At 54.9% G+C, this 27,626-nt stretch overlaps 3 protein-coding genes across 3 annotated transcripts in view; all 3 read left to right on the top strand.

Annotated features, from left to right (window-relative positions):
- On the top strand, window positions 1-10,609 carry etv5a (ETS variant transcription factor 5a). The gene is made up of 13 exons (XM_070837658.1): window positions 1-56; window positions 1,103-1,240; window positions 1,383-1,476; window positions 1,590-1,637; window positions 2,029-2,079; window positions 3,762-3,885; window positions 3,985-4,287; window positions 4,386-4,705; window positions 7,533-7,595; window positions 7,844-7,912; window positions 8,093-8,262; window positions 8,358-8,459; window positions 8,727-10,609. The coding sequence occupies exons 2-13, from the start codon at window positions 1,193-1,195 to the stop codon at window positions 8,955-8,957; spliced, it is 1,623 nt and encodes a 540-aa protein (XP_070693759.1). The 5' UTR covers window positions 1-56; window positions 1,103-1,192; the 3' UTR covers window positions 8,958-10,609.
- A 3,865-nt stretch (window positions 10,610-14,474) lies between these two features.
- rbm44 (RNA binding motif protein 44) lies at window positions 14,475-22,059 on the top strand. Its single transcript, XM_070837690.1, has 19 exons — window positions 14,475-14,733; window positions 14,830-14,857; window positions 16,509-16,615; window positions 17,974-18,112; window positions 18,208-18,242; window positions 18,392-18,534; window positions 18,620-18,789; window positions 18,881-19,445; window positions 19,520-19,581; window positions 19,661-19,810; window positions 19,980-20,145; window positions 20,228-20,262; window positions 20,360-20,429; window positions 20,526-20,646; window positions 20,737-20,831; window positions 20,876-20,965; window positions 21,161-21,234; window positions 21,406-21,595; window positions 21,775-22,059. Exons 1-19 carry the CDS (start codon window positions 14,475-14,477, stop codon window positions 22,057-22,059), a joined length of 2,784 nt encoding a protein of 927 aa, XP_070693791.1.
- A 1,672-nt stretch (window positions 22,060-23,731) lies between these two features.
- The window catches only part of itgb5 (integrin, beta 5), a 34,772-nt gene continuing 30,877 nt past the window's right edge, over window positions 23,732-27,626 (top strand). The window contains exons 1-6 of the mRNA XM_070837657.1: window positions 23,732-23,827; window positions 24,370-24,455; window positions 24,541-24,748; window positions 24,838-25,087; window positions 25,887-26,055; window positions 26,994-27,155. Of these exons, the coding sequence (XP_070693758.1) occupies window positions 23,764-23,827; window positions 24,370-24,455; window positions 24,541-24,748; window positions 24,838-25,087; window positions 25,887-26,055; window positions 26,994-27,155 (939 nt within the window). The 5' untranslated portion in view covers window positions 23,732-23,763. The remainder of the gene's footprint in view (window positions 23,828-24,369; window positions 24,456-24,540; window positions 24,749-24,837; window positions 25,088-25,886; window positions 26,056-26,993; window positions 27,156-27,626) is intronic.

Below are 27,626 nucleotides of genomic sequence, written 5' to 3'. Positions count from 1 at the left end.
CTGTGGATGAGTGCGGCGCTGCGCCTGGCCCCGGAGGACGGACACACTCACACCAGGTAAGCTGCTGCGGGGGTTTCACACAAAAACTTGGTTTTCCGGAGCCCCGTCGTGGCTGGACGTGTCCCTGACGCCGCTTCACACGACACACGCCATCTTAATTAAAGATATTTACTTTGGCAACCATTTTATCCGGGCTCCGGTCCGGTCCACAGACGCCGTGCGTCGGCCTCCAGTGTCCGTGTGCCGTGTCCGGATCCGGGCTACCGAGCGAGAGGGTCCGGGCTGCGGCCAGGAGGCCGTTTTTATGAATGGACGGGTGTTTTTTTCCCTCTGTGTTCCCTCACGGGTCGAGTTTCACATCATTGAGAAAAACAAGGGAGGGGTGGGGGGATGGGCGGAGGGAGGAGGGAGGAGTAGAGGGGGAGGTGGCAGGGGGTGTCGTGTGATCTTCCTCCCCCGGCCCTCCCTCCTCCCGGGCTCTAAACTTTCCTCTCCGGAGAGTCTCGCTGGGACTCCGGCCCGCAGCGCTCCTCGGCGGTCCTCCTGCGGAGCGGCCCGGGCCGCGCGGTGCCCTCCTCAGGAGGTGAAAGTGTCCCGGTCACATCTCTGTCCTCCTGCCGGGTGACAGCAGAGCCCGTGGGGCCCGGAGGTGTGCTGCCCGTGGACCGACCTGCTCCGTGAACACACGCTGGCCGGCAGCCGTCCCTCACTGTGCTCCCCTAACGGGAGGGGGGAGTCACGGCACTGAGCTGAGGGCAGCTGGTGCCTCTGTCCAAGTGTGGTGCCGTCACCCAGCAGTGGGCTGCAGCCCGTATAAGACACTAATCACCTCCAGGACTCACCCCCCCCCCCAGGTCTCCAAGCTGATTAGAGTGAGCAGAGAGCCCCCAGAGGCCGGGCAGCGGGGCTTATGTAACTGTTGGTTCAGGACGGGGCTGGGGGAGGATGGTGGCCTCGCTGCACGTCACAGCGTGGAGAGAGTAGCAGTGAGTGCCAGCAGCTCAGCAGCCTGTTGGCTGTGCCCCCCCCCCCTCACTAGTGTGCAGGCAGTCCAGTCCTCTGACCCCTGCTGAATGTCTCCACTTCCATTCTTGTTTTCCAGAGACCCGCAGAGTGAGCCAGGCGCTGTCGCTTTAAAGCGAACACCCCCCTCCCCCTGATATTGGAGCCCTCCCCCCATCACCCAGATAACATGGACGGATTCTATGACCAGCAAGTCCCGTTTATGGTCCCACCCAGTGTAAGTGGACACATGGCAGCCTCACACATGACGTGGTCACAGTGAGCCCGGGGCTCTGCGTCACGGATGGACCCCCATGTGGTCTCCTTGGACACCATCAGCACCGCAGCTCTGACGGCTCTCCATCTTCTTCTCCCAACAGCACAAGGCTCGTGTGGAGGACCCACCTCAGAGCAGGCCTCTGAACGACAGGAAGAGGAAGTTTGTGGATGCGGGACTCGCTCAGGACACGGAAGGTAATGCAGTAACAGCGCCCGTGTTGGTGTCCCTGTATTTACTGTTCCAACATGTAGTTGGACCTGCACGGCAGAATACGTCACACTTCACCTCACAATTTGTGTCTGTGCAGAACTCTTCCAGGACCTCAGCCAGCTGCAGGAGATCTGGATTGCAGAAGGTGAGTTCATATTTCTAGCTTCTTTTTCAGAGAGCGTTGGAAACATCTGTTGGTGCTTTTGTGTCTACACGGTGAACCTGAGCAGGCTTTAAGCTTAAAGATTAACTCGATGACACTGTGAAATATGGCTAGTTTGCAGCGTTAGCAGTTAGAGCAAGAGGAGCAAAGTCCTGTGCACGAGGAAGTGCTGACCAGGACCCCCAGTGTCGCTCACATTGTTTCTCTCCATCAGAAATAAGTGACAAGCTGATTTCCAGCCGATGGTTTCTCTTCCTTGTAATTCTTTCTGAACACGTGAAGATGTCACCTGCAGAGAGGACAAAGGGGGTGTGTGTGTGTGTGTGTGTGTGTGTTTTGCTCACATGTGCGATGTTCTCCTGTGTGTCCACAGCCCAGGTGCCCGACGACGAGCAGTTTGTCCCGGATTTCCAGTCGGATAGCTGTGAGTACCTCATCTCTGTTCTGTCTCTGGACAGATTGTTTGTGTGTCGTTGGGATGTTTCGGGCTGAACACCAGGAACCAGAGAGCCACGGCAGCGCTGGTCTGCCTGGGCTCTGCTGAGCTTGGAGGACAGAGCTCTGACTCTTTCTGAATGACTTGCCTGAGCAGATGTCCGGGTCAGCCCTCTTTTATCTGAATGTCTTCATCCCGCTGAAGGCAAACACTGTTCTTCATCTCCAAAACACGACTCTGGGAAAGGCTGCTCTCCCCCTCCCTCCCTCCCTCCCTCCCTCCATTTTGAATTTAATCAGCCGATTGGCATGGGGCATCACATGAGCCAGGCTCCTAATCTGATTTCACACTTTCCCGCACTCAGGCTGTGCTGCTGAAGTGGGCTGGATTCCAGTGAATCAGGCCACCTCAGATCTGCCTGTTTCAACCCTGCTCTCATACAACTCGCCCCCCCCATGTGGGCACCCCGTCCCCGAACGGCTCCGTGCAGCCGCCTGTGTTTGCATTATGTCCAAATGGAGCGTTTTACGGCCCTTCCACCCTGACAGTTTACGTTCCCGTCTCTGTCAGGGCTTTTAAATGGTGGTTACTGCGGCCCGGTGAGCAGCCCGCAGAGCTGGAACGTGTTACTGAGGACCGTAGACGGCCCGTCCAACGCTTCCACACACGTAGTCCGCCCTGTACCGTGCTGCTGTGGGGCAGTCCGTGACCTTGTACTGTCGGTACGCTCTGTGTGTGAGAGAGATTCAGAGAGGAGAGCTTGGCAGTTGCTCCTGCAGGTCTTTCTCTCTCACGAGTTGCCCGTTCACCAAAGCAGATTTTGCGATATGAGCCCCCGTCAGTGGGACGTCACATGGAGTGTGAACCCGGCCTGAACTCGGTATAGAGTAGCTCCGGGGTGAAGAGCGTGCTGACTTTATTGGAGATATGTGGAGGTTGTGTTTTAGCTGTGAAGATGGAAGAGAGGAGTTTGCATGAGGGGTGCTTATTGTTAATGCCCCCCGCCCCCCCCGTGCCCACCAGCCCAGAGTAAGAAAGACGCCTCATCTCCCCGATATTTACTGTGCTCTCACTCGAGCCATTAGGCTTCACGGCGCGCACAAGGGAAGCTCACGTGCCCATTGTTGGCTCTGCTTAGGTCCATCAGCACCGTGGCTGATTTATTTGGCCCCCGCTCCTCTGTGCCCAGGGATCTAGTTTCTACTTGGCTATTATGTGGCGCCCCGGAAACTGCAGCCGATACGCAGAAAGCTGCCGCTAGTGTCTAATGGTTACAGCCCGGGAGAAGAAAATCAGTCAGCGCCATTAGATTACAGCCACACTGATTCATGGGTAGTGGTAGTGGCCTGCCCTAATGGGAATCAGACGAGGAGTTTGATAGCTTTTGTGTGTGTAGTGCAGTTAGTATCATGCTACCTAACGGGCGGTGGATGGATGGTTGTTTTCAGAGCCAAGAGTCGAGCGTCATTAGGGCGGATGATAAATTGCTGCTAAGTGTCTCTGTCAGTGGAGGAGTACAGAGACACTGTCCATACATCCATTCATCCATCACTTCCAAATGTGGTTAAGATAACTGCTGCACTTCTGTTTATGGCTTCAATTAGGTCGTATCTGGAGCTTATCTAATGCACTGCACTGTGCTGCTGCTCCGTGTGTCTCCTCCTATCTAGTGATGTTTCATGGCCCCCCACCAGCCAAGATCAAACGGGAGCTGACTCCCTCCAAAGAGCTTTCACCCTGTCGCCAGGACCGGAGTCCCATGCCCTACGGAGACAAGTGCCTTTACAGCTACAGGTATGTAGTCCTCACTCCACGTGTCTACGTCCGCCAGGAGCCTTACGGCAGCATACTAACCTCCCCCCCCGTGTGTGTGATCTATCTCTTCATCTACAGTGCCTGTGACAGGAAGCCCACCCCTGGGTTTAAGCCATTAACCCCCCCCTCAACACCAGTGTCTCCTTGCAGCCCCACCAGCACACCGAGGGCACACCCACTGAGTGAGCAGGCCCCACCTCCGCACCCCCGTGTCTCCAACCCACCGCAGGGGCAGCGTCCGGTGCACATACAACAGCCGATAACGTCAAGCGCAGGCTCTCCCAACCAGCCGGCGCTCCCAGTCCACAGCCACAGCCCCCCCTTCGCCGTGCCCTGTGCCCCCATCAGCCAGGATGTCAACAGCTTCACACCTGAGCACAGGTGAGCCCTGAGCTGAGCCGGTTTATCTGCACCGTTGTTTCCAGCGTTCCCCACAGAGACCTAATCATGTTGTCGGGTCGTTCCCCTTTCGTCTCCAGGTTCCACAGGCAGATGTCAGAGCCGTGCCTACCTTTCCCCCCCTCAGAGAGTCAGGGGCACTCCCAGTTCTTACCCCAGCCGGCCAGCAGCAGCACCGCGCTGCCACGCGAGAGTCGGCCCCCGTACCACAGGCAGATGTCGGAGCCATTGGTAGCCGTGCCACCCCAAGGTTTTAAGCAAGAGCTCATTGACCCGCGGTACACCGAGCAGGGCGTCCCCACCATGGGCCCCCCTGCTCCACCCCCAGGCCCCCCACGGCAGGCTGCTTTCCACCCCATGGCCATCAAGCAGGAGCCTCGTGACTTCTGCTTTGATTCTGGTGAGTAGCTGGATTAGAGGAGTCCGTTACCTCTCAACATGAGAGCCGTCTGCGTACCCGTACCTCTCTGCACATGCTCAGTGACGCCGTCCACGGCTGGCTGTGGGAAACTGATTGTCTAGAGCAAGTAAAGCAGGCAGAGGATGAGGAATGTGCCTGGCCATGTTTGTTCTGGGCACCGACACATGCCTGTGACTTTTAGCATGCAGCAGAGGCCTGGACACACAGGTGCTCATTCTACACACACACACACACACACACACACACTATCATTCCTCCAGAGTCATTCCAGCAAAGTAAAAGTGGGTCTTTCAGCTCAGCCTAAGCCTCCAAGGGCAAAAAGTAAATAGGTCATCCAAGCAGGTGCAGAGAACCTCCTCCCTGAGCCTACCTGGAATAGATCTGGGCCAGTGCCCTCGGAGGACTTAGTGGCCTGCAACACAGCGAGTCCACGGTAAGCGGCTGGAAGTTCTCTCCTTGGTTTTACTGAATACACAAGGGGCCAAGTGGCAGCTGTCCTCTCAAACGCCTCGTCAAACAGTCACAGCAGAGATGCTGTTTACTCACATGGTACAAACCAAAGGAGCCAGAGCAGCCGTCAGAGCATTGTTTGATCCCAACGCCCACACAGCCAGCTGCTGTCCCCACTCTCATGATTTACATCCTCTTTTCCTGAAACTGCAACTTTTTTTTTTTTTTTTTTTTTAATCTTCTCTCGCTCACTCCCTCCCTCTGATAGCCTCTCATTCCTTTTCTGCCTGCTGGACGACCGGCTGGCCAGGCAGTGACGTAATGACAAATCCTCTTAGCTTCTTATGGCCTTTTAAATACCTACGTCATAGAGAACAAGCATCTCTAGATGGGTGGATGGACGGTTGGGTGTACCAGCGTGGAGCTCGGTGGTCTGCAGACACACACAAACGTGTCTGCGGCCACAGCAGGAGTCCGACACGACGAGCAGACAATGATGTCGCCTTCCTGCAGACTTTCTAAAGCTCGGACAAGACGAGACGGAGACTTCAGGAAACACTCCCTCAACATCGATCTCTTATTTTCTTATCAGTAGACAGGAAACAGAAGAATGGGCGGGGGCGGGCGTTGGACAGAGGAAGACGGGCCATGACCCCTCCAGGGGGAGGACTGGCATAACTTGATTGTCATTGAGATGTAAACCAGCAGCCACGGCGCTGATCTTATTTCAGCCTCGGTGGACGTGCAGCGCACTCTGATCTGATCTGGGCTCCACGTCGGCCTGCAGACGTCCACTGGTCCCCCATGTGACCTGACCTGTTTCTACCTGTACTGCTTATCAGTGTGACCAGCACACTGACACAGCTCGGCCTCAATGTGACCAGCACACTGACACAGCTCGGCCTCAATGTGACCAGCACACTGACACAGCTCGGCCTCAATGTCTGACCAGCACACTGACACAGCTCGGCCTCAGTGTGACCAGCACACTGACACAGCTCGGCCTCAATGTGACCAGCACACTGACACAGCTCGGCCTCAGTGTGACCAGCACACTGACACAGCTCGGCCTCAATGTGACCAGCACACTGACACAGCTCGGCCTCAATGTCTGACCAGCACACTGACACAGCTCGGCCTCAGTGTGACCAGCACACTGACACAGCTCGGCCTCAATGTGACCAGCACACTGACACAGCTCGGCCTCAGTGTGACCAGCACACTGACACAGCTCGGCCTCAGTGTGACCAGCACACTGACACAGCTCGGCCTCAGTGTGACCAGCACACTGACACAGCTCGGCCTCAGTGTGACCAGCACACTGACACAGCTCGGCCTCAGTGTGACCAGCACACTGACACAGCTCGGCCTCAGTGTGACCAGCACACTGACACAGCTCGGCCTCAGTGTGACCAGCACACTGACACAGCTCGGCCTCAATGTGACCAGCACACTGACACAGCTCGGCCTCAGTGTCTGACCGCATCACATTACTACCTGTACCTGTGCCTCTCTGTCTCCCCTGTCTCTCTGTCCCCCTGTCTCCCTGTCTCTCTGTCCCCCTGTCCCCTTGTCTCTCTGTCCCCCTGTCTCCCCTGTCTCCCCTGTCTGCCTGTCCCCCTGTCTCTCTGTCTCCCCTGTCCCCCCTGTCTCCCCTGTCTCCCTGTCCCCCTGTCTCTCTGTCTCCCCTGTCTCCCTGTCTGCCTGTCCCCCTGTCTCCCCTGTCCCCCTGTCTGCCCGTCTGCCTGTCTCCCTGTCTCCCCTGTCCCCCTGTCCCCCCTGTCCCCCTGTCTCTCTGTCCCCCCTGTCCCCCTGTCTCCCCTGTCTGCCTGTCCCCCTGTCTCCCCTGTCTCTCCTGTCCCCCTGTCCCCCTGTCTCCCTGTCCCCCTGTCTCCCCTGTCTCCCCTGTCTGCCTGTCTCTCTGTCTCCCCTGTCTGCCTGTCTGCCTGTCTCTCCTGTCTCCCCTGTCCCCCTGTCTCTCCTGTCTCCCCTATCCCCCTGTCTCTCTGTCTGCCTGTCTCTCTGTCTCCCCTGTCCCCCTGTCTCTCTGTCCCCCCTGTCCCCCCTGTCTCCCCTGTCTCCCCTGTCTCCCCTGTCTGCCTGTCCCCCTGTCTCCCCTGTCTCCCCTGTCTCTCTGTCTCCCTGTCTCCCTGTCTGCCTGTCTGCCTGTCTCTCTGTCTCCCCTGTCTCCCTGTCTGCCTGTCCCCCTGTCTCCCCTGTCTCCCCTGTCTCTCTGTCTCCCTGTCTGCCTGTCCCCCTGTCTCCCTGTCTCCCTGTCTGCCTGTCTGCCTGTCCCCCTGTCTCTCTGTCTCCCCTGCCAGTGAGGGAGGTGTGACTGTTCCTTCTTTGTTTCCAGAAGTGCCTAACTGTCAGTCGTCGTTTGGGAGAGCGGGGAGCTTCTACCAGAACACCCCTGAAGGTAACTTCTCCTGATGTTTGGGTGCTTTCATTAGTGAAGTCCTCCTGCGTGACCCCGACCTTTGAGACTTATTGAGCCGTTGGTGACGGAGTGGCGACCAGCGGGACATTTCTCACATCGGCAGCTGGCAGGAGGTTCTGCTGCTGGGGGGCCGCCGCTCTGTATTGCTCTGCGTGGCTTCCCACGCTCTCTCTGCTGTTACACTTTGATCCCATTAATGTTGTGTTTCTCTCTTCTTTTAATTTCAGCCTTCTCCTTTGACAGAGACCCTCAGCTGTACTTTGACGATACCTGTGTGGTCCCTGAAAGATTAGAAGGTGAGACTGAAAACTCTCCATATAAGCCCAGGGTAGCGTCGGTGCCGGTGCTGTCCGGTCCTCTGACTGCTCCTGGGGCGCAGAGACCATCAGGCAGGAGAGCACCACTGACCGACACCGTTGTTCTTCCTCCCTCTTCCTCTCGTGTGTCTATATTCTTGACGCCCCCCCCACTCGCAGGTAAAGTGAAGCAGGAACCCTCCGTCTATCGTGACGGACCTCCCTACCAGCGCCGCGGCTCCCTGCAGCTCTGGCAGTTCCTGGTCACCCTGCTGGACGACCCGGCCAACGGCCACTTCATAGCCTGGACGGGCCGCGGCATGGAGTTCAAGCTCATTGAGCCCGAGGAGGTGGGTCTCCACCGTCGGCAGCCCGTCCGTACGGATGTCCCGTGTCCAGCTGCTCCACTGTGTAATCTGTGCGTGCTCTCCGTATGAACTCTCAGGTGGCTCGTCGCTGGGGCATCCAGAAGAACAGGCCAGCCATGAACTACGACAAGCTGAGCCGCTCGCTGCGTTACTACTACGAGAAGGGCATCATGCAGAAGGTAAAGGCACGTTCACCCTTTTCCTTTCTTCCCTAAAACCGTCTGGACAGGCATGTGTTCTTACACCGGGCCTGGTGCTCCGATGAGGAGCAGTTTTACAGCCAGTGCCAGTGTTTCCACATGTAGAGTGGGAGGGTCGGGGCACTATTGGACCACTGGACCGTGAAGTCCAGAGTCTGTAAAGGACCTCACACACGTACTAATATGGTGTCATGAATGAGCTCAAGACGCACACAGAGTATTGATCCGGAGGTTTTTCTGTCTCAGGTGGCTGGTGAGAGGTACGTGTACAAGTTTGTGTGCGATCCCGAGGCGCTCTTCTCCATGGCCTTCCCCGATAACCAGAGGCCCAACCTGAAGGTGGACCCGGATGGCCTCCCGGGGCTGGACGAGGACACGCTGCCCCTCACCCACTACGACGATGCCGCCCCCTACCTGCTGGACGGCGGGGAGCAGTGTGTGGCGGGCTTGCCTTTCCCAGACGGCTATGGCTACTAACCAGCAGAGGGGTCCTGACGCACAACACACACGTACTCGCAAACACTCCCAAAGTCTCTTGACGCTCCCTCTTCAAATCCAGAGCTGGAACTGCTGAGCTGCTTGGAAGGAAAACCTGGCGCTGTGCTCCCTCATGGCTCCCTCTCCTGCTCCGTGGAAACCCCTTCCAGGCTAAGAATGAAGGAGGGACACGCCTGCCGCAGCTCTCCTGCGCCATCACACGAGAGGCTGTGAAACCTCTGAGGGTGAAGTGGACTCTGTCGCTCTGCGCGCCTTACGAGCCTCCTGAAGTAAGGCAAGCAGCTGCTGTTGCCATGGAGACCAAATGAAGCGAGGCCACATGCCGCCAACTTTGAAGACGTGACAGACCCCCACTGTTGTTCCATGTCTGATTTTGTGACAATCTGCTTTTGTTAAAAACAATCAAATGAAGAGTAAAAAAGGTCAAATCCAAACGAGATATTCTAAATGCAGCACTACGTGATAGTTACCTTTTTGGTCCCCCCCATTTTCATGTCACCACGTCTGAACTACGAGATCCGTGAAAGGGCTTTAATTTGCAAAAACGGATTGACAAAAAACCCAGACACACCCCATATAGCTGCCCCCCAGATGAGTTAGTTTGCTGTAGATATGACTCCATTCTTTAACACGCCAGCCGCTCTCCAGTTTTGTGGAGACTTGAGTGACCCGGAGCTCTCAGGTTTCTGGGCCGTTGCTGTATTTCAGGCTTGTTGGTCGGGCTGCTCTTGTGTAAATGTTCTTTTAATCGTTCTGCCCGTGTGAGAGGTAGTATCTGCTTCCCTTTAGAGACTGCACCCCACCGCAGTGGATACAGTTCAGCCCCGTCATGTCTGTCATCGCTGCTGGGTCCGTTATTGGTCGGGTTTAGAGAGGCTCAAAGGGACACAGAGATCTTGATGATTCCTAAAAGCCTAAGGAGTTCCTCTGTGATAAGTGGTCACGTTGCTCCTCTTTGTATTTCTGTCTGGGTGCTTGGTGTTTCCTTGGCAGTGTATTAGTCCCTCTGATGCACCAGTATGGCAGGAGCATCAGGACGCTGCATGCAAAACAAGCCGGGTGAAGTTTTGACACCTTCGTTCGGACACCTCTCTGCCGGTCACAAGCTGTCGACAGGACGCTCGTGTTTCTCTTTGCATGGTGTAATCAGTCGAGACTGTGTGCTCACCAACATATCGCTTTACTGTCTTTGGGCAAAGAAGATATTTGTGATATTCTCTGCATTTTTTGTGTTTATGTTTCTGAACAGGGGCAAAGACTAGTGTGTATAAAGTTTATATTTTTGCTATAAGGCTGCATTTGTTTTGATTTGAATGCATAAGCTGTATAGTTCTGCTCTGATCGATATGTACCTTTTTAAACCAGTCCCCACCCTTATGATGCTACTACTGCAGACTGTTCCTTTAAGAGGCCTGTGTGAGTGTGTGTCTGTGTGAGTGTGTGTCTGTGTGTGTGTGTCTGCGTGAGTGAGTGTGTGTGTGTAAAGGCCAGAGTTCCAGCATGGCCCATCATGGGATCCACCCCCAGGCACCAGGGTTGTCTGCACTTGTATAGCCCCCCCCCACCACCACAATGTGTTTCTTACACTGCTGACTTTATGATCATCTGTACTGGGGACAATAAACGCTCCTAAATGCTTCACTGTCTGCAGTCCTGCTGTGTTTTGTCATTTTCTCTCCCGCCCCCATCAGTCAGTCAGTTGGGGGGTGGGGTGGTGGGGGGGTCAGTCAGCTGACCGGCTGCTGTGGTCTGGCTGATTCGTGAGTCACATGCTTCTCCTGACTGATACATTTCTGGGTAAATGATTACTGTGTGAACCTGGAGCAGCATCTCTCTAAGCCCACGTTAAGAGGGAACAAGGCGGGGGCCCGGCGGGTGTCATCGCAGCTCTGGGGTCCACCTGATGACACTGTTGAACTGAGAGGTCAGATCAGAGGTCAACGGCAGCACAGGAAGAAGGAATCCACAGTGAGCTCAGTGCTTCTGTTTGCTGTCAACGCTTTGGGCACCGGTGTCGGCGTACGAAGATCTCTTGGCCATTTAAATACTTCTGGATTGGTCACACTTTCATGGTCACGTGTGATTCATGAGTAAATAATTCACAATTGGATGCTGTAAAACTTTCGGTGAGCTCCAAACGTATGTTGCACAGGAAGACATTTGATTGATTTGTGCTTATTCGAGTGTGGAATTATTCATGACTTCAAGTATTAGACGTGACAGAGTACAGAGTAAGTCATAAATATTAAAATATCCACTCTATGCGCTCCTGTACAATGACTAAGGCTGAGGAGGAATCTGACACCAGGATAAAGTGGCAGAGGTGTGAGGCTTTACATTAAAAATCTTTGTATTAGAAAATGAAACACTGGCTGTGGAGTGTGTGTGTGTGTGTGTGGGGGGGGGGGTTACAAAGAATCGTCATTGTGCACTGAAAACGTACTTGAGGTTTCCAATCTAACCCTGGATCAGCCCTGTTGCTGCATTACAGCATCACGTTTTCTCCACTGATCCTGTTCAGACTATCTGACTACAGCTGCCACATGAACGTAGAGCTCAGCGTCTCCATCACAGCTCTGTTTGATTATAAGAGCTCATCGGAGACGGGCCAACATCTGAGAGGCTTCTTTGGGGCCCGTGTGGTCCTCCTTACGCCGTCTGGCCTGTGCTGGGTTGGTCTTCAGCTGAACTACGTAGGGTGATGATACCGTGGAGCTACAGCCTCTGGTCTGGTGCTTTATCCAACCACAGAGCTCTGGTCTGCACCCGCTCAGCCTGGCGGCCAGCTCTCCATCGACTGAGCCAGGACGCTCCGACGGGCCTGTTAGCATGTTCATGGGAGGGGCCCTGCCTGATGCTGAGGCTCTGCGTGGCTTAAGTAGCTGATTCTTTCTGATAAACTTCGGTCTGAGCATCTCTCCCTGTGAAAACAGCTGGCCTGGAGCACAACACGTGTAGGAAAGTCACTTCAGACCGACACGTATGAACACCGAAGCATTTCATGGCCCCGACCCAACAGGTACGACACCTGAAAACAGCTCCTCCCCTCTCCTTTTTGTTTATTCACCAGTGCCTGATTAAGTAAAGAAAGGGAAACAAGGCTGTTCACACCTCAGCTGTGAATTCTGTGAAGAAGACGCCCACGGTCCTGTTGTCGGAGTCTGATGGAACAAAGCATGTCCCTCACAGACACCCGGACACCGTCCAGCATCTGAGCATCAAAGTTCACTGTTGGCCGTGGAAACAGCAGTGTGGCCAAAGCATCTTCGCTGCTTCTTTCTCAGCTCGTGGTTAGCCAGCTCCCCGCACAGCTGACATCGACACTTCAGTCCGAGTCTTGTCTCACAGCCATCGGTCAGGCTGCACTCAGGGATCCCAGCACAGAGCTGCATGCTGGCAGTGACAGCAGGTAAAACATTCACTAGTTTAGCGTGTTGGCTAAGCAGCACTGACTGAAGTGCAGCTCGAGCCGACGGGGCCGTCATCACTTTGGTCACGTGAAAGCTTTGACCTGACGGTGGCACTGGATGAACCACCGGGGGATCGGCAAACTCGTTCATCCTGTGGGGACCATGAACGGTGGAGAGGAAGAGTCAGCAGGCTTCATCCTCCACACACACGGTGGTCTGGGACAGTGATCCACTGTGCTGTGGCTGCGGCTGCTGAGAAATGTGGGTCATACTGCTGTGGGGGGGGGGGCAGCACAAATCTTTCACATTATTTGGCCAAACGCTGTGTTGCCATGGTGACACCCTGCTCCCTCATTTCTCTCTCTCTCTGTTCACAAGTTGTTGTGTCCTCGAGGTTTTCTTGGAAGCTCATATTTGTGTTGCACTGACTGTGGCTGCCCCCTAGCAGACTGGTGGCTGTACTGCTGCCTGACGGGGGGGGGCAAAGAGAGTCAGAAGTGCTTTTCTGCTCCGATGAGATGCCCCAGAATACGTCTGAAGGAGAGGAGGGACGCTGGTTTGATAACCTGGTTAGCACTGCAGAGTTACTCCTGGAGACGTGTTAGAAGCTTCCCTCCCTCCCTGTCTGTCTGTCTGTCTGTCTGTCTGTCTGTCTGTCTGTCTGTCTGTCAGGATGCTAGGAGGGGGCCAGCAGCAGGATCCTTGAATGGTGCGCAGGGCATTGACCACTAACAGTCTGTACAGCCTTCATGTGTTGAATAAGGCTACATTTACTGAAGCTCCTCTTCAGTAGATGGTGCCGAGTGTGAACCCCAGTGCTCCAAACAGTGTAAGAGAACGTAGGCCACACTCACCCCTGCTGGAAACCTCTTCCTTCAGCGGATCCACCTCGTTCCCTCAGTCACACACAAAGTCACAGCCTCGGTGTCGGCGCGCAGTCAGCTTCCAGTAGCTCTCTGCTCAAATCCGTTTGTCTCCACACCGTCCGGGTGAGTCTGCAGAGAACGTCTTCACCTGTAGAACAGAGCAGTGAAGCCAGTCTGGTGCAGGACACGCTCTGTAAAGACAACTGTGTAACTTTGAGTGTGAAGGGTTGTAAAGTACATGCTTATTGTAATTTCAATTCATCTTCATAACAGAGGAAATATCTCAAGTTTGTCTCCACAGAGGTCTAACCTTAGGAACATTAGGAGTACAGCTATGTGACTTCCTCTAACTGTTTTGTGTTCAGGTGTTGAAATGAAGATTGAGAGTGATCAATAATGGAGCTCAGCATCAATAGACTAGCTGAGCTTCAGCTCTGATACCAGAGTGGATCCACCAGAGAAGCTGAGCAACGTAGACTCCTACCAGCACCAGTAGGTGGCCAAAGGTCTCAAATGTTAAAACGTTGTCTGTTTATTGGTGCCAGAGGCTGAAAACTGGTGGAGGTGCCATCAGTCAGGACCGCAGGCCCCCGACTGATGGTGCTATCAGGACCACAGTCCCGACTGATGGTGCCATCAGTCAGGACCACGGGCCCCCGACTGATGGTGCCATCAGCAGTCAGGACCACGGGTCTGACTTTGCACTGCAGGGACTCGGCTGCAGCCCTCAGGTAGGTCACGACTTCAGCACGATGGGTTTGATGAGGTGCATCACATAATGTGAGCGGAGCTCCTAGCAGAGACATAATAACGAGAGAGATGGTGTGTGTTGGGCCCTGAGTGGAAGAGGAAGAGAGAGCAGAGAAAAGAGTTGATTGTCCAGATAGAATGAGGTCATACACCCCTCTGGTAGAGCTAACTAGAGCCAGCAGCTGAAGCTGCCCCCCATGGCTGACTGAGGGTGCTTCAGGTGGACGGACCCTTTAAATGTGACCTGATGAGCAGGTGAAGTAGGTGGGGCAGGTGAAGCAGGTGAAGCAGGTGTCAGGTGGTGCTCAGCTAGCCGCCGCTACTGCAGCTCGGCCCGTTGGCTCTGTTTCAGTGACGACACGCCAGCTAACATTAGCTCTCTGCTAGCGGGGCCGTTAGCGGCCGTGCTGTGGTGTCTGTGCTAGCTAGCTAGCTATCGTTAGCGAGCCGCTAGCCTTCGCGTGGCGGCCATGATGGAGTCCCCCTTCGCTGCTGGCGGGCCGTGGGCCCCGGTCGGCCCCCACCTGACCTACAGGACCACTGGCCGTCACCCCGACCCCGTCCCCGTCTCTCAGACCGCCTGGCCGGCCTTTCCGCTCCCGGTCCCGTACGAGGTGAGCGGGACCGGGCCGCCCCTCCTGCTGGCCACGGAGTACGCGGGCGTGGTGCTGCCCCCCCAGCTCCGAGTCCTACCCAGCCTGTGCTACACGGTGACAGCGGAGAGGCCAAGTAACCAGCAGCAGTGTTATCATCATCATCATCATCATCATCATCAGCGGCCATGTTAGCCTCCCTCTCACCTCTGTGTCTTTTCTCCATCTGCAGCACACAGCAGGAAGTCCTTCCTGGACAGGTATGCAGCAAACTCACCCTCCTCATCCTCATCCTCATCCTCCTCATCCTCATCCTCACCCTCCTCATCCTCATCCTCCTCATCCTCACCCTCCTCATCCTCATCCTCCTCATCCTCACCCTCCTCATCCTCACCCTCCTCACCCTCACCCTCCTCATCCTCACCCTCACCCTCCTCATCCTCACCCTCCTCACTATCCTCACCCTCACTATCCTCACCCTCCTCATCCTTACCCTCCTCACCCTCATCCTCATCCTCACTATCCTCATCCTCACCCTCACCCTCCTCACTCTCATCCTCACCCTCCTCATCCTCCTCCTCCTCCCCCTCCTCCTCCTCCTTCCCCAGTCTGTGTCTGTGTTAAGCTGCAGGGACTGACAGGAGCCTCCTCATCCTCACCCTCCTCACCCTCCTCCTCACTATCCTCACCCTCATCCTCACCATCCTCACCCTCCTCACCCTCCTCCTCACTATCCTCACCCTCATCCTCACCATCCTCACCCTCCTCCTCACTATCCTCACCCTCACTATCCCCACCCTCCTCATCCTCCTCCTCCTCACTATCCTCATCCTCACTACCCTCACCATCCTCACCCTCACTATCCTCACCCTCACTATCCCCACCCTCCTCATCCTCACCCTCACTATCCTCACCCTCCTCACCCTCATCCTCACTATCCTCATCCTCACCCTCCTCCTCCTCGTTGCCCTCATCCTCACTATCCTCATCCTCACCCTCCTCCTCCTCACCCTCATCCTCACTATCCTCATCCTCACCCTCACCCTCCTCACCCTCCTCACCCTCATCCTCACCCTCCTCACCTTCACCCTCACTATCCTCACCCTCCTCATCCTTACCCTCCTCACCCTCATCCTCACTATCCTCATCCTTACCCTCCTCACCCTCCTCATCCTCACCCTCCTCATCCTCCTCCCCCTCCTCCTCCTCCTCCCCCAGTCTGTGTCTATGTTAAGCTGCAGGGACTGACAGGAGCCTCCTCACCCTCACCCTCCTCATCCTCACCCTCACTATCCTCACCCTCCTCATCCTCACCCTCATCACCCTCATCCTCACTATCCTCATCCTCACCCTCATCCTCACCCTCCTCATCCTCACCCTCATCCTCACTATCCCCACCCTCCTCATCCTCACCCTCACTATCCTCACCCTCCTCATCCTTACCCTCCTCACCCTCATCCTCACTATCCTCACCCTCACCCTCACCCTCCTCACTCTCATCCTCACTCTCATCCTCCTCCTCCCCCTCCTCCCCCAGTCTGTGTCTATGTTAAGCTGCAGGGACTGACAGGAGCCTCCTCACCCTCACCCTCCTCATCCTCACCCTCACTATCCTCACCCTCCTCATCCTCACCCTCATCACCCTCATCCTCACTATCCTCATCCTCACCCTCCTCATCCTCACCCTCATCCTCACTATCCCCACCCTCCTCATCCTCACCCTCCTCATCCTCACCCTCACTATCCTCACCCTCCTCATCCTTACCCTCCTCACCCTCATCCTCACTATCCTCATCCTCACCCTCCTCACTCTCATCCTCACTCTCATCCTCCTCCTCCCCCTCCTCCCCCAGTCTGTGTCTGTGTTAAGCTGCAGGGACTGACAGGAGCCGTTGTCTCTGTGTGTCACAGGTCCATCTTTGACCTGGTGAATGCTCATCCCTACCTCTCCCTAACCGACCCAAAGCTGCTCAGCTGGTATCTCAGTTTGTCCCCAGAGGACAGAAGGGTCATCCAGGGTGAGTCTGAGCGCAGCTAGTACAACGCACCACAGCTGACACTGTTGGGTCACTACTGTTCGGCTGACTGACAGAAAGCTAATGAGAGCTGATGAACTGAGTACCAGTCACTCTCTGGTCCAGGCTCCTCTAATGTCCATACAGCCGTGTCCACAAACCGTCTAACTGCCAGTGCCCAGCGTTGTCCAGTGTAGCCCATCTTCATGTCTTACAGAGCAACTCAGAGACCCCATCCAATCAGTGTGTAGGAAACTGATCTAGAAACTAGATTTTCATACAAATGTACTCATATATTCCTTCTGGAGTCGGTTTTATGACCCTTCCACATGTGAAAAAGCCATACATACCGAGGAGGTTGTAAATGTTCATTCATACAACTATGACGGACCACAGCCATATAAGTAGAACCAGTGGAGAACCGGAGGAGAACCAATGGAGAACAAGAGGAGAACCAGTGAAGAACCAGAGGTGAACCAGTGGAGAACCAGTGAAGAACCAGAGGAGAACCAATGGAGAACAAGAGGAGAACCAGTGGAGAACCTGTGGAGAACTAGTGGAGAACCTGTGGAGAACCAAAGGAGAACCAGTGGAGAACCAGAGGAGAACAAGAGAAGAAACAGTGGAGAACCAGTGGAGAACCGGAGGAGAACCAGTGAAGAACCGGAGAACCAGTGAAGGACCGGAGGAGAACCAGTGGAGAACCAGTGGAGAACCATTGGTGAACCAGTGGAGAACCAGAGGAGAACCAGTGAAGGACCAGTGAAGAACCAGAGGAGAACCAGTGGAGAACCAGTGAAGAACCAGTGAAGAACCAGAGGAGAACCAATGGAGAACAAGAGGAGAACCTGTGGAGAACCGGAGGAGAACTAGTGGAGAACCTGTGGAGAACCAAAGGAGAACCAGTGGAGAACCAGAGGAGAACAAGAGAAGAAACAGTGGAGAACCAGTGGAGAACCGGAGGAAAACCAGTGAAGGACCAGAGGAGAACCAGCGGAGAACCATTGGTGAACCAGTGGAGAACCAGAGGAGAACCCGTGAATGACCGGAGGAGAACCAGTGAAGAACCATTGGCGAACCAGTGAAGAACCGGAGGAGAACCAGTGGAGAACCAGAGAGAGAGAGAGAGAGGCAGGGGGGCAGAGAGAGAGAGAGAGAGAGAGAGAGAGAGAGAGGCGGGGGGGGGGGGGGGGGGGGCTTTCTGCCCTCGTGTCCTGTAAATCATTAAATCCTGCATTACCATTTAAAATTGTTATTTTCAGACTAGGTTCCGTATGAAATGTCCAAACACATGAACCTGCGAGTTGCTCTTCAAAGTTGTGACATGAAAAGAAATGTAATAACCGTTTCCATTTGTCCAGATGAAGGAGGCTTTCAGCAGTACCTGCAGAGACATCCGGCCCTGGAGCTGAGCCGGCACCACGTCTATGTGAAGTGTAAGTGTGGTCAGCTCGGAGGAGCCGGTCCTGCCCAGCGAGCCGGCTCATCCAATAAGCATACGTACGTACGACTCAGCGAATCAGCGAATCAGTGACACACGTCCTCAGATGAGTTGAGGCTTCATCAATTTACAGCCGTTGATTGTTTGTTCTCAGCTCTGGAGCATCAGGAGTAAAGACGTGCATAAGTGGTAACGTGCAAATCTCACACACCATCAGTGATGGCACTCATCCCTTCATTATTATCATACATCACACACACACACACACACACACACACACTTTGTCTGGAAAGCTGCTGTTTCTCTGTGAGAGGCCTGTCTGTCTGCTCCCCCTGCAGACCCAGACCTGTACATGGTTCCCAGTGATCAGCATGAGGAACTGTGCCACAGCGGACTGCTAGTCAGCCTGGACAGCTTCCACACAGCCTTCAGCAGCCCCGTCACACAGGACCCCGCGCCTCCGAGGGCCCGCAGGGTGCCGGTACGAACTCCTCTCTGTGTGCACGTCAACCTGCTACCGTTCAAACGCCGCGCAGGTTTAAATGTGCTGTTTCTTTCCGTCCCAGCTGGACGAGGACGGGCCCTCGTGGCAGATGGCTAGCGGGAGCACCGGTGCTCCAGCGGGCCTGGCGAGCTTCTCTGTGGACGCGGAGCTGGACGGGCACAGACGAGGGCCACGGTCTGGGCACAGGAGCCACTCTGCTAACGGCACAAACGCTGAGGGCAGTCCAGTGCAGTGAGTGGAGCCTGGACTGTCTCTAATTCATTAGATTGAGGACATGCTGAACACTCAGAAGCTAACATTAGTTAACGAAGATCTGTTACAGGTGGCGGTGTGTAACGGGTGAAAGGGAGTTCTCTGAGTACTACAGCTTCGACAGAGTCCACATGGATGGAACAGAGAGCAAAGACAGGGGCTGTAGCCAGCCGGTCAGTCCAGGGCAGGCCAGCGCTCCTCTGGACCCAGTTGAGGAAAATGGCACCAAGGAGGGGTGTGAGGAGTCCACGGTCCCTGGTAATGAAGCCAGCTTGAGCTGTGCAGATCAGAGTGACGGCTTCCACGGCATCATGGGGGACGGTACGAGCACGCTCGTCTGTCTGGCCAGCAAAGATCTGAAGGCTCAGGACAGCGGGCTTCTCTCAGGTCCAGTCAGCACTGCTAGTGAAGCAGTGGCGGCCAGCAGTGAGCCCCCTCAGTCTGCCATCACCACGAACACTGCTGACAGGATCGCCCACGCCTCCACCCTGCTCCGCCCCACCACCCGTGACATCACGGTTGGCACCGAGCCGACTCTGCGCACGTCGGCCTTCACCCAGACTGAGCAGCCAGGAGCGTCTGACAAGCACATCGTTACTGAAGTCCACATGGCAGATCTGGACTACCTGGCTGAGGTAAGGTTCAGACCAACGAGGGGTCATCGTACTAGTCCCCTCAAAACGTGACGCCGTCTTCTTTCACATTCCAGGAATTTATCAGACTCATGATGGCGAAAGAGGAACTGAGAGAGCAGAAAGAGAAAGTGAAAAGGTAGGAGATCACCACAGTCCTACTTCAGACGGGCCTTCACAGTCGGACTAACACCGTCAGGTATGTGATTGGTTCCCAGCTTGGGCTGTAGAGTGACACAGGAGCGTGAGTGGATCCAGCGCGCTCAGCAAGCAGAGCTGAGCCTCCTGGCCCTGCAGTACAGCATGTGCACACAGCACTGCTGGAGACTCTACCGTACCTGTGCTGAGGGGGGGCAGCTCAGCCCAAGGTAAGGACCGATTCCCTTCCACCTGGGTTTGCCTTAGCTCCTCCACAGAGACGAACTCTAGTGTATGTACGTATCCGCATGGATTTCTGTCTGTAAAGCAGCAGTGCAAAGAGTCGTCAGCTGTTCAGGCCTACTAGTGTTCACTTGTTTTGTTTCCGTCTCTCTGGAGGCCAACGGCCCCCCCTGCCATCGTCGTAGGTGTTCTGCAAAAACTGGAGTCTGACTATAGTCACATGAGGGCTGAGATCTTAGCGGGGGTTCCTCTGGAGCAACTGAAGCCTCTGTCTGTCGACACGGACGAGATAACCACAGGAGCAAGGTACATCCCTGCACAGGTACGGCCCAACCGTCTAACCCAGTGAAGTCTGCCGGTCGTCGCTGTAACAGTGATGATCTAATTCTCTGCCCCCCCCCCAGCTCGCCGGTGATGTGCTGGGAAATGAACCATCTTGGTATGGAAGCACACACATGCATGTGTGTCTGATGTGATTCAGTCTCACAGCTTTACCAGACTAGACGCTTGACTCTGTTGTCTTCTCTTGTCCCAAGGGCACCCGCCGCTGGACAGCCACAGAAACACTGCACCTCAGGAGGAGAACATGAAGGTCCTGATGATCAGGTGTGCCCACACACTGACATGTCCACGAACAGTACAACCACAGCCAGATCCTCAAGCACGGCCCAGCTCAGCGTTGGGTCACTTCTGTCCCAGCAGAGTCCGAAGAAGGGAAACCAGACGAAGAAGGACAGCAGCAGAGTAAGGAGGGATGTCTCTGTGGTCGCCCAGGACAGAGATGCTGTCCACGCTGCACACGAGCAGGAGGAAAAGCAGACGAGTAAGCCACAGCATCCCTCTCACACCTTGAAATAATTCCCTAGGAAGCAGTTAGTAAGATCAGAGGTGCCGCTGTTTGTGTGGACAGCAGCTGCCCGTAAAGAGCTGGACAGCAGCGAGGCGTGGTACGATGCTGAAGAGGACCTGGAGTCTGACGAGCAGCTCAGTGGTAAGTGGTCAGGGAATGTGTGTGATAGCACTGAGCGTGGAGAGACTCTGGATTCATTTAGGATCAAATCCTTGTAACCACAGAATCCGGCGGCGGGGAGGCCGGGAGCTCCGTGCTGTGTGTCAGCAGCCTGCCCACCAGCGTGACAGAGGTGAGTCTGTACTGCCACGAGTAGCACTCCTGGGAACAGGCGTTACCGTGGTTACCAGGCCTAAATCATTATCAATAGACTGTGTTAGAAACGTTGGCGAAGAACCAGAGGTTGTTTTTGCTGGAATATGGTGTATGGAGCCATTACAGCCAGCAGGGGGCAGTACAGGCTTTAACTGAATGTTGTCCTTGCCAGAGTGACGTGATGCGGTGGTTTGAGAGGTACCGTGCCTCTGAGGTCAGGATCTCTGCTCTGAGCAACGGTTTAAGGTGACTCATACAACGCTCCAAGTCTCACCAGTGTTTTTCACTGCTGTCTGTGTGTAACGTGTTGTTTCCTCCTGTCTGAAGTCTCTGAATGAACTCTTCATGCCGCCGTTGAAGCAGCAGGCCTCATTGGTGTCCCTGTTAATGTGTCCGTCTCCCGGCTGCCCCCTCTAGACTTGCCATAGTGATGATCGGTGGGCCCCGGTATGCCGAGGCTGCCGTCAGAGAGCTGAACGGCCGCAGCGTGCGAGGCCACACTCTACACGTGGAGCACATCCACGGAGCCAGTGGAGGGGGGCAGAGTCGGGTGTCGGCCTCCAGCAGACCACAGACCCCCAGCACGGAGAGACAGGTGACGAGCAGAGCGACGCGTGGCACTGTGGGAGTAAGACGCTGTCTCCCACGTGCTCGTCCTCTTGAAGTGAGCCGAACGTCTTCCTCGGGGGCACGTTGGACTCACCTTGTGTAGAAATACTGTGCAGGTTGTGTCCGTGCTGTTGGTGCTTGGAGCCTGATGAATGTCCCGCTCCGTCCTCTCCGCAGCCACCGTTTGGCTCCGGCACCAAGAACAGGAGGGCGGTCTGCATCTCGCCCACGGCTGAGGGAACCTGCGTGCCCCAGCACTACGGCACCATGGGCAGCTTCGACACCCTGATGGCAGAGCTGACGCGGCTCCACCCAGAGGCCGGGCGGCAGAGGATCGTGGACGCCCTGGTGGAGCTGAGGGCCGAGCGGCGGGGCGTCCTCGGCGGCCTGCCCCTCGGGACCATCAGGGACATGGCGTCCGAGCTGCTGAGCAGGCCGCCACAGCTGCCCCCGAGGATCTAGCAGAAGTTCTTCGTTCCTTCGTTCTTTGTTAGGATGCTTTTGTGTCAAACGAGTTGGGACAAGGTGCCGTGTGTTCAGAGGAGCTTTTCTTTGGGTCTGCAGGTTATTCACCAGTAGTTTGAGTCTTTCTGGGGGGGTTCGGCTCCGTCTGTGTCCTCTGACAATAATAGTTTGAGTCTTTCTGGGGGGGTTCGGCTCCGTCTGTGTCCTCTGACAATAACAGTTTGAGTCTTTCTGGGGGGGTTCGGCTCCGTCTGTGTCCTCTGACAATAACAGTTTGAGTCTTTCTGGGGGGGTTCGGCTCCGTCTGTGTCCTCTGACAATAACAGTTTGAGTCTTTCTGGGGGGGTTCGGCTCCGTCTGTGTCCTCTGACAATAAAAGTTTGAGTCTTTCTGGGGGGTTCGGCTCCGTCTGTGTCCTCTGACAATAAAAGTTTGAGTCTTTCTGGGGGGGTTCGGCTCCGTCTGTGTCCTCTGACAATAATAGTTTGAGTCTTTCTGGGGGGGTTCGGCTCCGTCTGTGTCCTCTGACAATAACAGTTTGAGTCTTTCTGGGGGGGTTCGGCTCCGTCTGTGTCCTCTGACAATAACAGTTTGAGTCTTTCTGGGGGGTTCGGCTCCGTCTGTGTCCTCTGACAATAAAAGTTTGAGTCTTTCTGGGGGGGTTCGGCTCCGTCTGTGTCCTCTGACAATAACAGTTTGAGTCTTTCTGGGGGGGTTCGGCTCCGTCTGTGTCCTCTGACAATAAAAGTTTGAGTCTTTCTGGGGGGGTTCGGCTCCGTCTGTGTCCTCTGACAATAAAAGTTTGAGTCTTTCTGGGGGGTTCGGCTCCGTCTGTGTCCTCTGACAATAAAAGTTTGAGTCTTTCTGGGGGGGTTCGGCTCCGTCTGTGTCCTCTGACAATAAAAGTTTGAGTTTTTCTCGGGGGGTTCGGCTCCGTCTGTGTCCTCTGACAATAAAAGTTTGAGTTTTTCTCGGGGGGTTCGGCTCCGTCTGTGTCCTCTGACAATAAAAGTTTGAGTCTTTCTGGGGGGGTTCGGCTCCGTCTGTGTCCTCTGACAATAAAAGTTTGAGTTTTTCTCGGGGGGTTCGGCTCCGTCTGTGTCCTCTGACAATAAAAGAAAGCAAAACCTGAGATGTTTTCTGCCTCCTCTGTCTCACTTGGTGCTGGGGAGCCAGTCCCCGGATCCACCGCTAGGTGTCCCCCCCCAGCCCCAGAGCAGGTCCCAGCACTGAACGGGTTAATGTGATGCGGGCTGGGGGGGCGGAGACTCCAGCTGGACAAACCCAGAGACAAACAGCCTGCAGAGCTGGATCGGGGAAGCTTTGGCGGATCCGTGAGCCACTTTAACTGCCCCCCCCCCCGGCCCCGCGTGTCCCTCTGTCCGCTGGTGCTCTGATCCGGATCGTGTCGGCCCGATGGAGCCGCTGTGGGTCGGCTGGGAGCTGCGGGTGAGGTGGTGAGGACGTGGAAGGCCGAGGGACGTCCAGCAGCCCCGCGGGGAGCGTTCACTGCCTGTTTAACACGATGGGAGCCAGGCGCCCCCCCCCGGCCGCGGACTCGTCGGTATGAGGGCGGAATAGGAGCGGACACGGTGCGAGCACAGCTTCCTGTTGGGGTCAGTCAGACAGCTGCAGGGACTCCGTCAGCTGCCCCCCCACCCCCCCTCCGCTCCTGAGTTTGGCCGAGCCCGCGGAGCCGCCATGTGGACGGGCAGAGCCGCTCTGTGCTGCCTGCTGCTGGGGGCCGTCCTGCACGCTGCTGGAGGTAGGACACTGTTACCTGCCTTCATCATCATCATCATCATCCTCATCCTCAGCAGCACCACACACTGAGCCTGTGTGTGTGTGTGTGTGTGTGTGTGTGTGTGTGTGTGTGTGCACAGACCCCCTCCTTTAAAACCAAATGACAGCCTGAATCATGTAACATGTTTCATGTATAGGGAAAGACTGTGACATGGTTTTAAAGGAGGGGGGTCTGTGCACACACACACACACACACACACACACACACACACACACACACACACACACACAGTTATGTGGAAGAGTATCACGGTGATCAGATCAGTGTGCTGCACTTATCTTACACATTCTACATTGAGCTCACCAGAACGTGGGGGGGACAGCAGACGCCCTCCCAGCAGCTCAAAGCATCATTTGTGCAGTGAGTGCAGTGGATGGTCTCGGTGGGCACAGGGAGGGCCTCCGCTGTTCTGCTCCCTCTTTCACATATTTGAGTGAGTGATAGTCCGTGTCAGCGTCAGCACTGCCAGTGTCCCTGTCCACCGTGTTTCCCTCCCGCCGCAGGTCTCAACATGTGTATGAGTGGCAGCGCTACGTCCTGTGAAGAATGCCTCCTGATCCACCCCAGCTGCGCCTGGTGCGCACAAGAGGTACAGCTGAGCACGTGTATGATTTTCAGGGTGTACACACCTGTTTCCTGGAGTCATGGAAGGTTTGTGGCTCTCCGTCCTTCAGGATTTTGGGAGGGGCCGAACCCTGACATCACGGTGCGACTTGAGTCAGAACCTGCAGAAGAGGGGCTGCGAGGCGAGGTCCATCGAGTACCCCACCAGCAGCATTTCTGTCCTGCAGAACATGCCTCTGAGTTCCAAAGGGTCCGGCTCCAGCCAGTACAATGTGGTCCAGATCATGCCTCAGAAGATCTCTCTCAGGCTGCGGCCAGGTCAGTGTCTCTCACACACACACACACACACACATAGAGCCACACTGAAAGTAAACCAGCTAATGCCCTCTTGCCGCCCGTCCATCCAGGAGACCAGACGTGGTTTGGGCTGCAGGTGCGGCAGGTAGAGGACTACCCCGTGGATCTCTACTACTTGATGGACCTGTCTCTTTCCATGAAGGATGACCTGGACACCATCCGCAACTTGGGCACCAAGCTGGCTCAGGAGATGGGGAAGCTCACCAGCAACTTCAGGCTGGGCTTTGGTTCCTTTGTGGACAAGAACATGTCCCCCTTCTCCTACACAGCACCCAAGTACCAGCAGAACCCGTGCAATGGGTGGGTAGCGGCAGCAGGGTTCACCGCATGTGTAGGTGTCCGTGATGGTTCAGGTCCCACCGGACACATTAATGTTCTAGGTATGCCGGCCCAGTTTAGATGTAGCCCTACTAACAATGTGAGGTGGAGCTTACCATGTGTTCTCTCCTGACGTGAATGTGCCTCACAAGAAGAAAGGATGAAGATGAAGATGAAATGCTGAAATAATAATTCACTGTCAGCCACACGTTCTATTTGTGGACACTCGTGAATCATGGAGAGGTACCGTGGGTGTCCTGCAGCTGTGAGGAGGACAGATATGAGATCAAACGGAGCAAATGAGCAGTTGGCCTCCTGCTCTGGGTTGTTGATGAGGGCAAAGTGAAAGGGAGCAGGATGGATGGATGGAGGGGGAAAGCTGTGGCATACGGTGTTTGCCCCGGAGGTCAGACTACACTGCACTAACTCAGCGCCCGCCATCACGCATCACTTCCCATCTAGGTTGTGTGTGTGTGTGTGTGTGTGTGTATCTGTGTGTGTGTGTGTCTTTGTGTGTCTTTGTGTGTGTGTGTGTGTGTGTGTGTGTGCGCCGTTGCCCCTCTGGCCCACATTAACATAACCTGGACCCTGCAGAATGTCCGAGGTCGTGAATCATCAATGACTCTTCAAAATGGTTTATTAATGTCAGAACATCCGTGTGGTATTTTTGTAACTGGGTGGCATCATCTAGTCCAGATGAAACCAGGCCAAAGCTTTTTGCTGCTGTGACTTTTGGAGGAAATATTTGCATCTCTAGCTGTCTGTCACCGTCTGCTTTCAGGTATAAACTCTTCCCCAACTGTGTGCCCACCTTCGGTTTCCGCCACATCCTGTCGCTGACAGATAAAGTGGACCGCTTCAACGAGGAGGTGCAGAAGCAGATGGTATCGCGCAACCGGGACGCGCCAGAGGGCGGGTTTGACGCCATCCTGCAGGCCGCTGTTTGTAAGGTGACGAGTGTCTTGTTTGTCGATGTGTCTTCCTCCAGAGGCTCACGTTCACACGCGAGCGCTCTCATTTTAGTGCCCTCTGACACTCTTTGAATGAACCCTGACTTGGCTGCATGTAGTGACGGTGTTTGGCCTATTTGCTTGTTAATTGAGAGCAGCAGGGGGGGCGGTCAGAGGCAGGAAGTGCAGTCTGGTGCAGCTGGTTAAACACGAGGACGAGCCCAGTCATATCCCCGGCTTCCTCTCCCACTTTAATTGTTTTTTACAGGAAGAGAATGACTCCCTTCAAGTAGCTCCTGCCTTGTAATTTACTTGTGCTGCACTATTTCAAACACTGACTGGTGGCTGGGCGGGGGCCACCCCAGGGCCCGGCTGAGCCTAGTGTTGTTTTCAGAATTAAATTCAGTGCGGGTCGGACTGAATACAAGTTCAAATCAACAGTGAATGAAATAGTTGAGGAGCAGCCACGCATGTGTGGATAGAAGCAGACAGTCACTCATGTTTTGAGGATCCACAGCTGTGTGGCTGTGAAATCACTGTTTGTAATACATGTGTGTTGTCCGTGACTTTGTTTCCTGATTTTTCTACTGTATGTCCTACAACAGGGAGTAGTCCAGTGTGTAATGATAAAATCCCTCTTCACGGGGTCAAATGTTACGTTTCCTCAGTGCCAGTGCTGCCTTTGCCCTCGCCTGTTGTCCCCTATTGATGATGACCAGGGCAGGGCCTTGTGTGTGTGTGTGGATCAGTGGTTGTGGAAAGCGATTAGGTGTCCTTCATGAACCAGGGTGTAGAGCCATGCACCAGCGGGGTTGGGCTCTTTCTGTCATCTGGAACAGAAATGACTTCACTGGCTCTGAGTACTTCTCCAAACCGTCCTAATGACCAAACCAGCTGTAGGTGCAGCATCAGGTGTAACCCTGTTGTGCTGTACCCAGGAGGAGATAGGGTGGAGGAAGGAGGCCTACCACCTGCTGGTGTTCGCCACAGATGATGTGCCTCACCTTGCTCTGGACGGCAGGCTGGGAGGCCTCGTCCAGCCTCACGACGGACAGTGTCACCTCAGTGAGAAGAACGAGTACAGCGCCTCCACTAAGATGGTAAGAGGAGCAGACACACACACACACACACACACACACACACACACACACACACACTATGCATCAGTCTTGTGTAAAATATATACTAACTTCACTCTGCAAAACGACACACCTGGAATTCTGTCACACATGGTCACTGGTCCACAAATCTCAGCTGTGAATGTAGCAATTCTGCAGAACGGATATAAATCAATCAATCAGTCTTTATTTATACGGCAGCAATTCACAACAGCGTTATCTCAAGACTCTTTCCATAAAGAGCAGGTCTAGACCAACGATTCAGGAAATCAACATGAAGGATTCAAGAGCAGCCTGATAGGCTGAGCCTGCTGTCTTTGGTGACAGCGGTTTTTATGATAGTGTGCTAATTAGGATTTCTGCCTCCACTTGGCTCTCATTCATTACAAACCTTCAGCTATGTTCAATGAACAATTGAAATATCTCAACCCAGCTAATATTACAGGTGGTTTC

This window comes from Pempheris klunzingeri, chromosome 10 (genome assembly GCF_042242105.1).
Source record: "Pempheris klunzingeri isolate RE-2024b chromosome 10, fPemKlu1.hap1, whole genome shotgun sequence".
Taxonomy (NCBI): Eukaryota; Metazoa; Chordata; class Actinopteri; order Acropomatiformes; family Pempheridae; genus Pempheris; species Pempheris klunzingeri.
Note: the sequence above shows the minus strand (reverse complement) of the source record. Positions and strands in the feature narration are given on the sequence as shown.

What these genes read in the sequence shown, in the direction of transcription:
- rbm44 (XM_070837690.1), top strand. Translation starts at nt 14,475, where the DNA reads ATGATGGAGTCCCCCTTCGCTGCTGGCGGGCCGTGGGCCCCGGTCGGC. An exon ending in GGACAGAAGGGTCATCCAGG is followed by an intron (nt 16,616 to 17,973) that starts GTGAGTCTGAGC and finishes CCATTTGTCCAG; the next exon opens with ATGAAGGAGGCTTTCAGCAG. An exon ending in CGAGGGCCCGCAGGGTGCCG is followed by an intron (nt 18,535 to 18,619) that starts GTACGAACTCCT and finishes TTTCCGTCCCAG; the next exon opens with CTGGACGAGGACGGGCCCTC.
- etv5a (XM_070837658.1), top strand. Translation starts at nt 1,193, where the DNA reads ATGGACGGATTCTATGACCAGCAAGTCCCGTTTATGGTCCCACCCAGT. An exon ending in GGATTTCCAGTCGGATAGCT is followed by an intron (nt 2,080 to 3,761) that starts GTGAGTACCTCA and finishes CCTCCTATCTAG; the next exon opens with TGATGTTTCATGGCCCCCCA. An exon ending in AGCTTCACACCTGAGCACAG is followed by an intron (nt 4,288 to 4,385) that starts GTGAGCCCTGAG and finishes TTTCGTCTCCAG; the next exon opens with GTTCCACAGGCAGATGTCAG.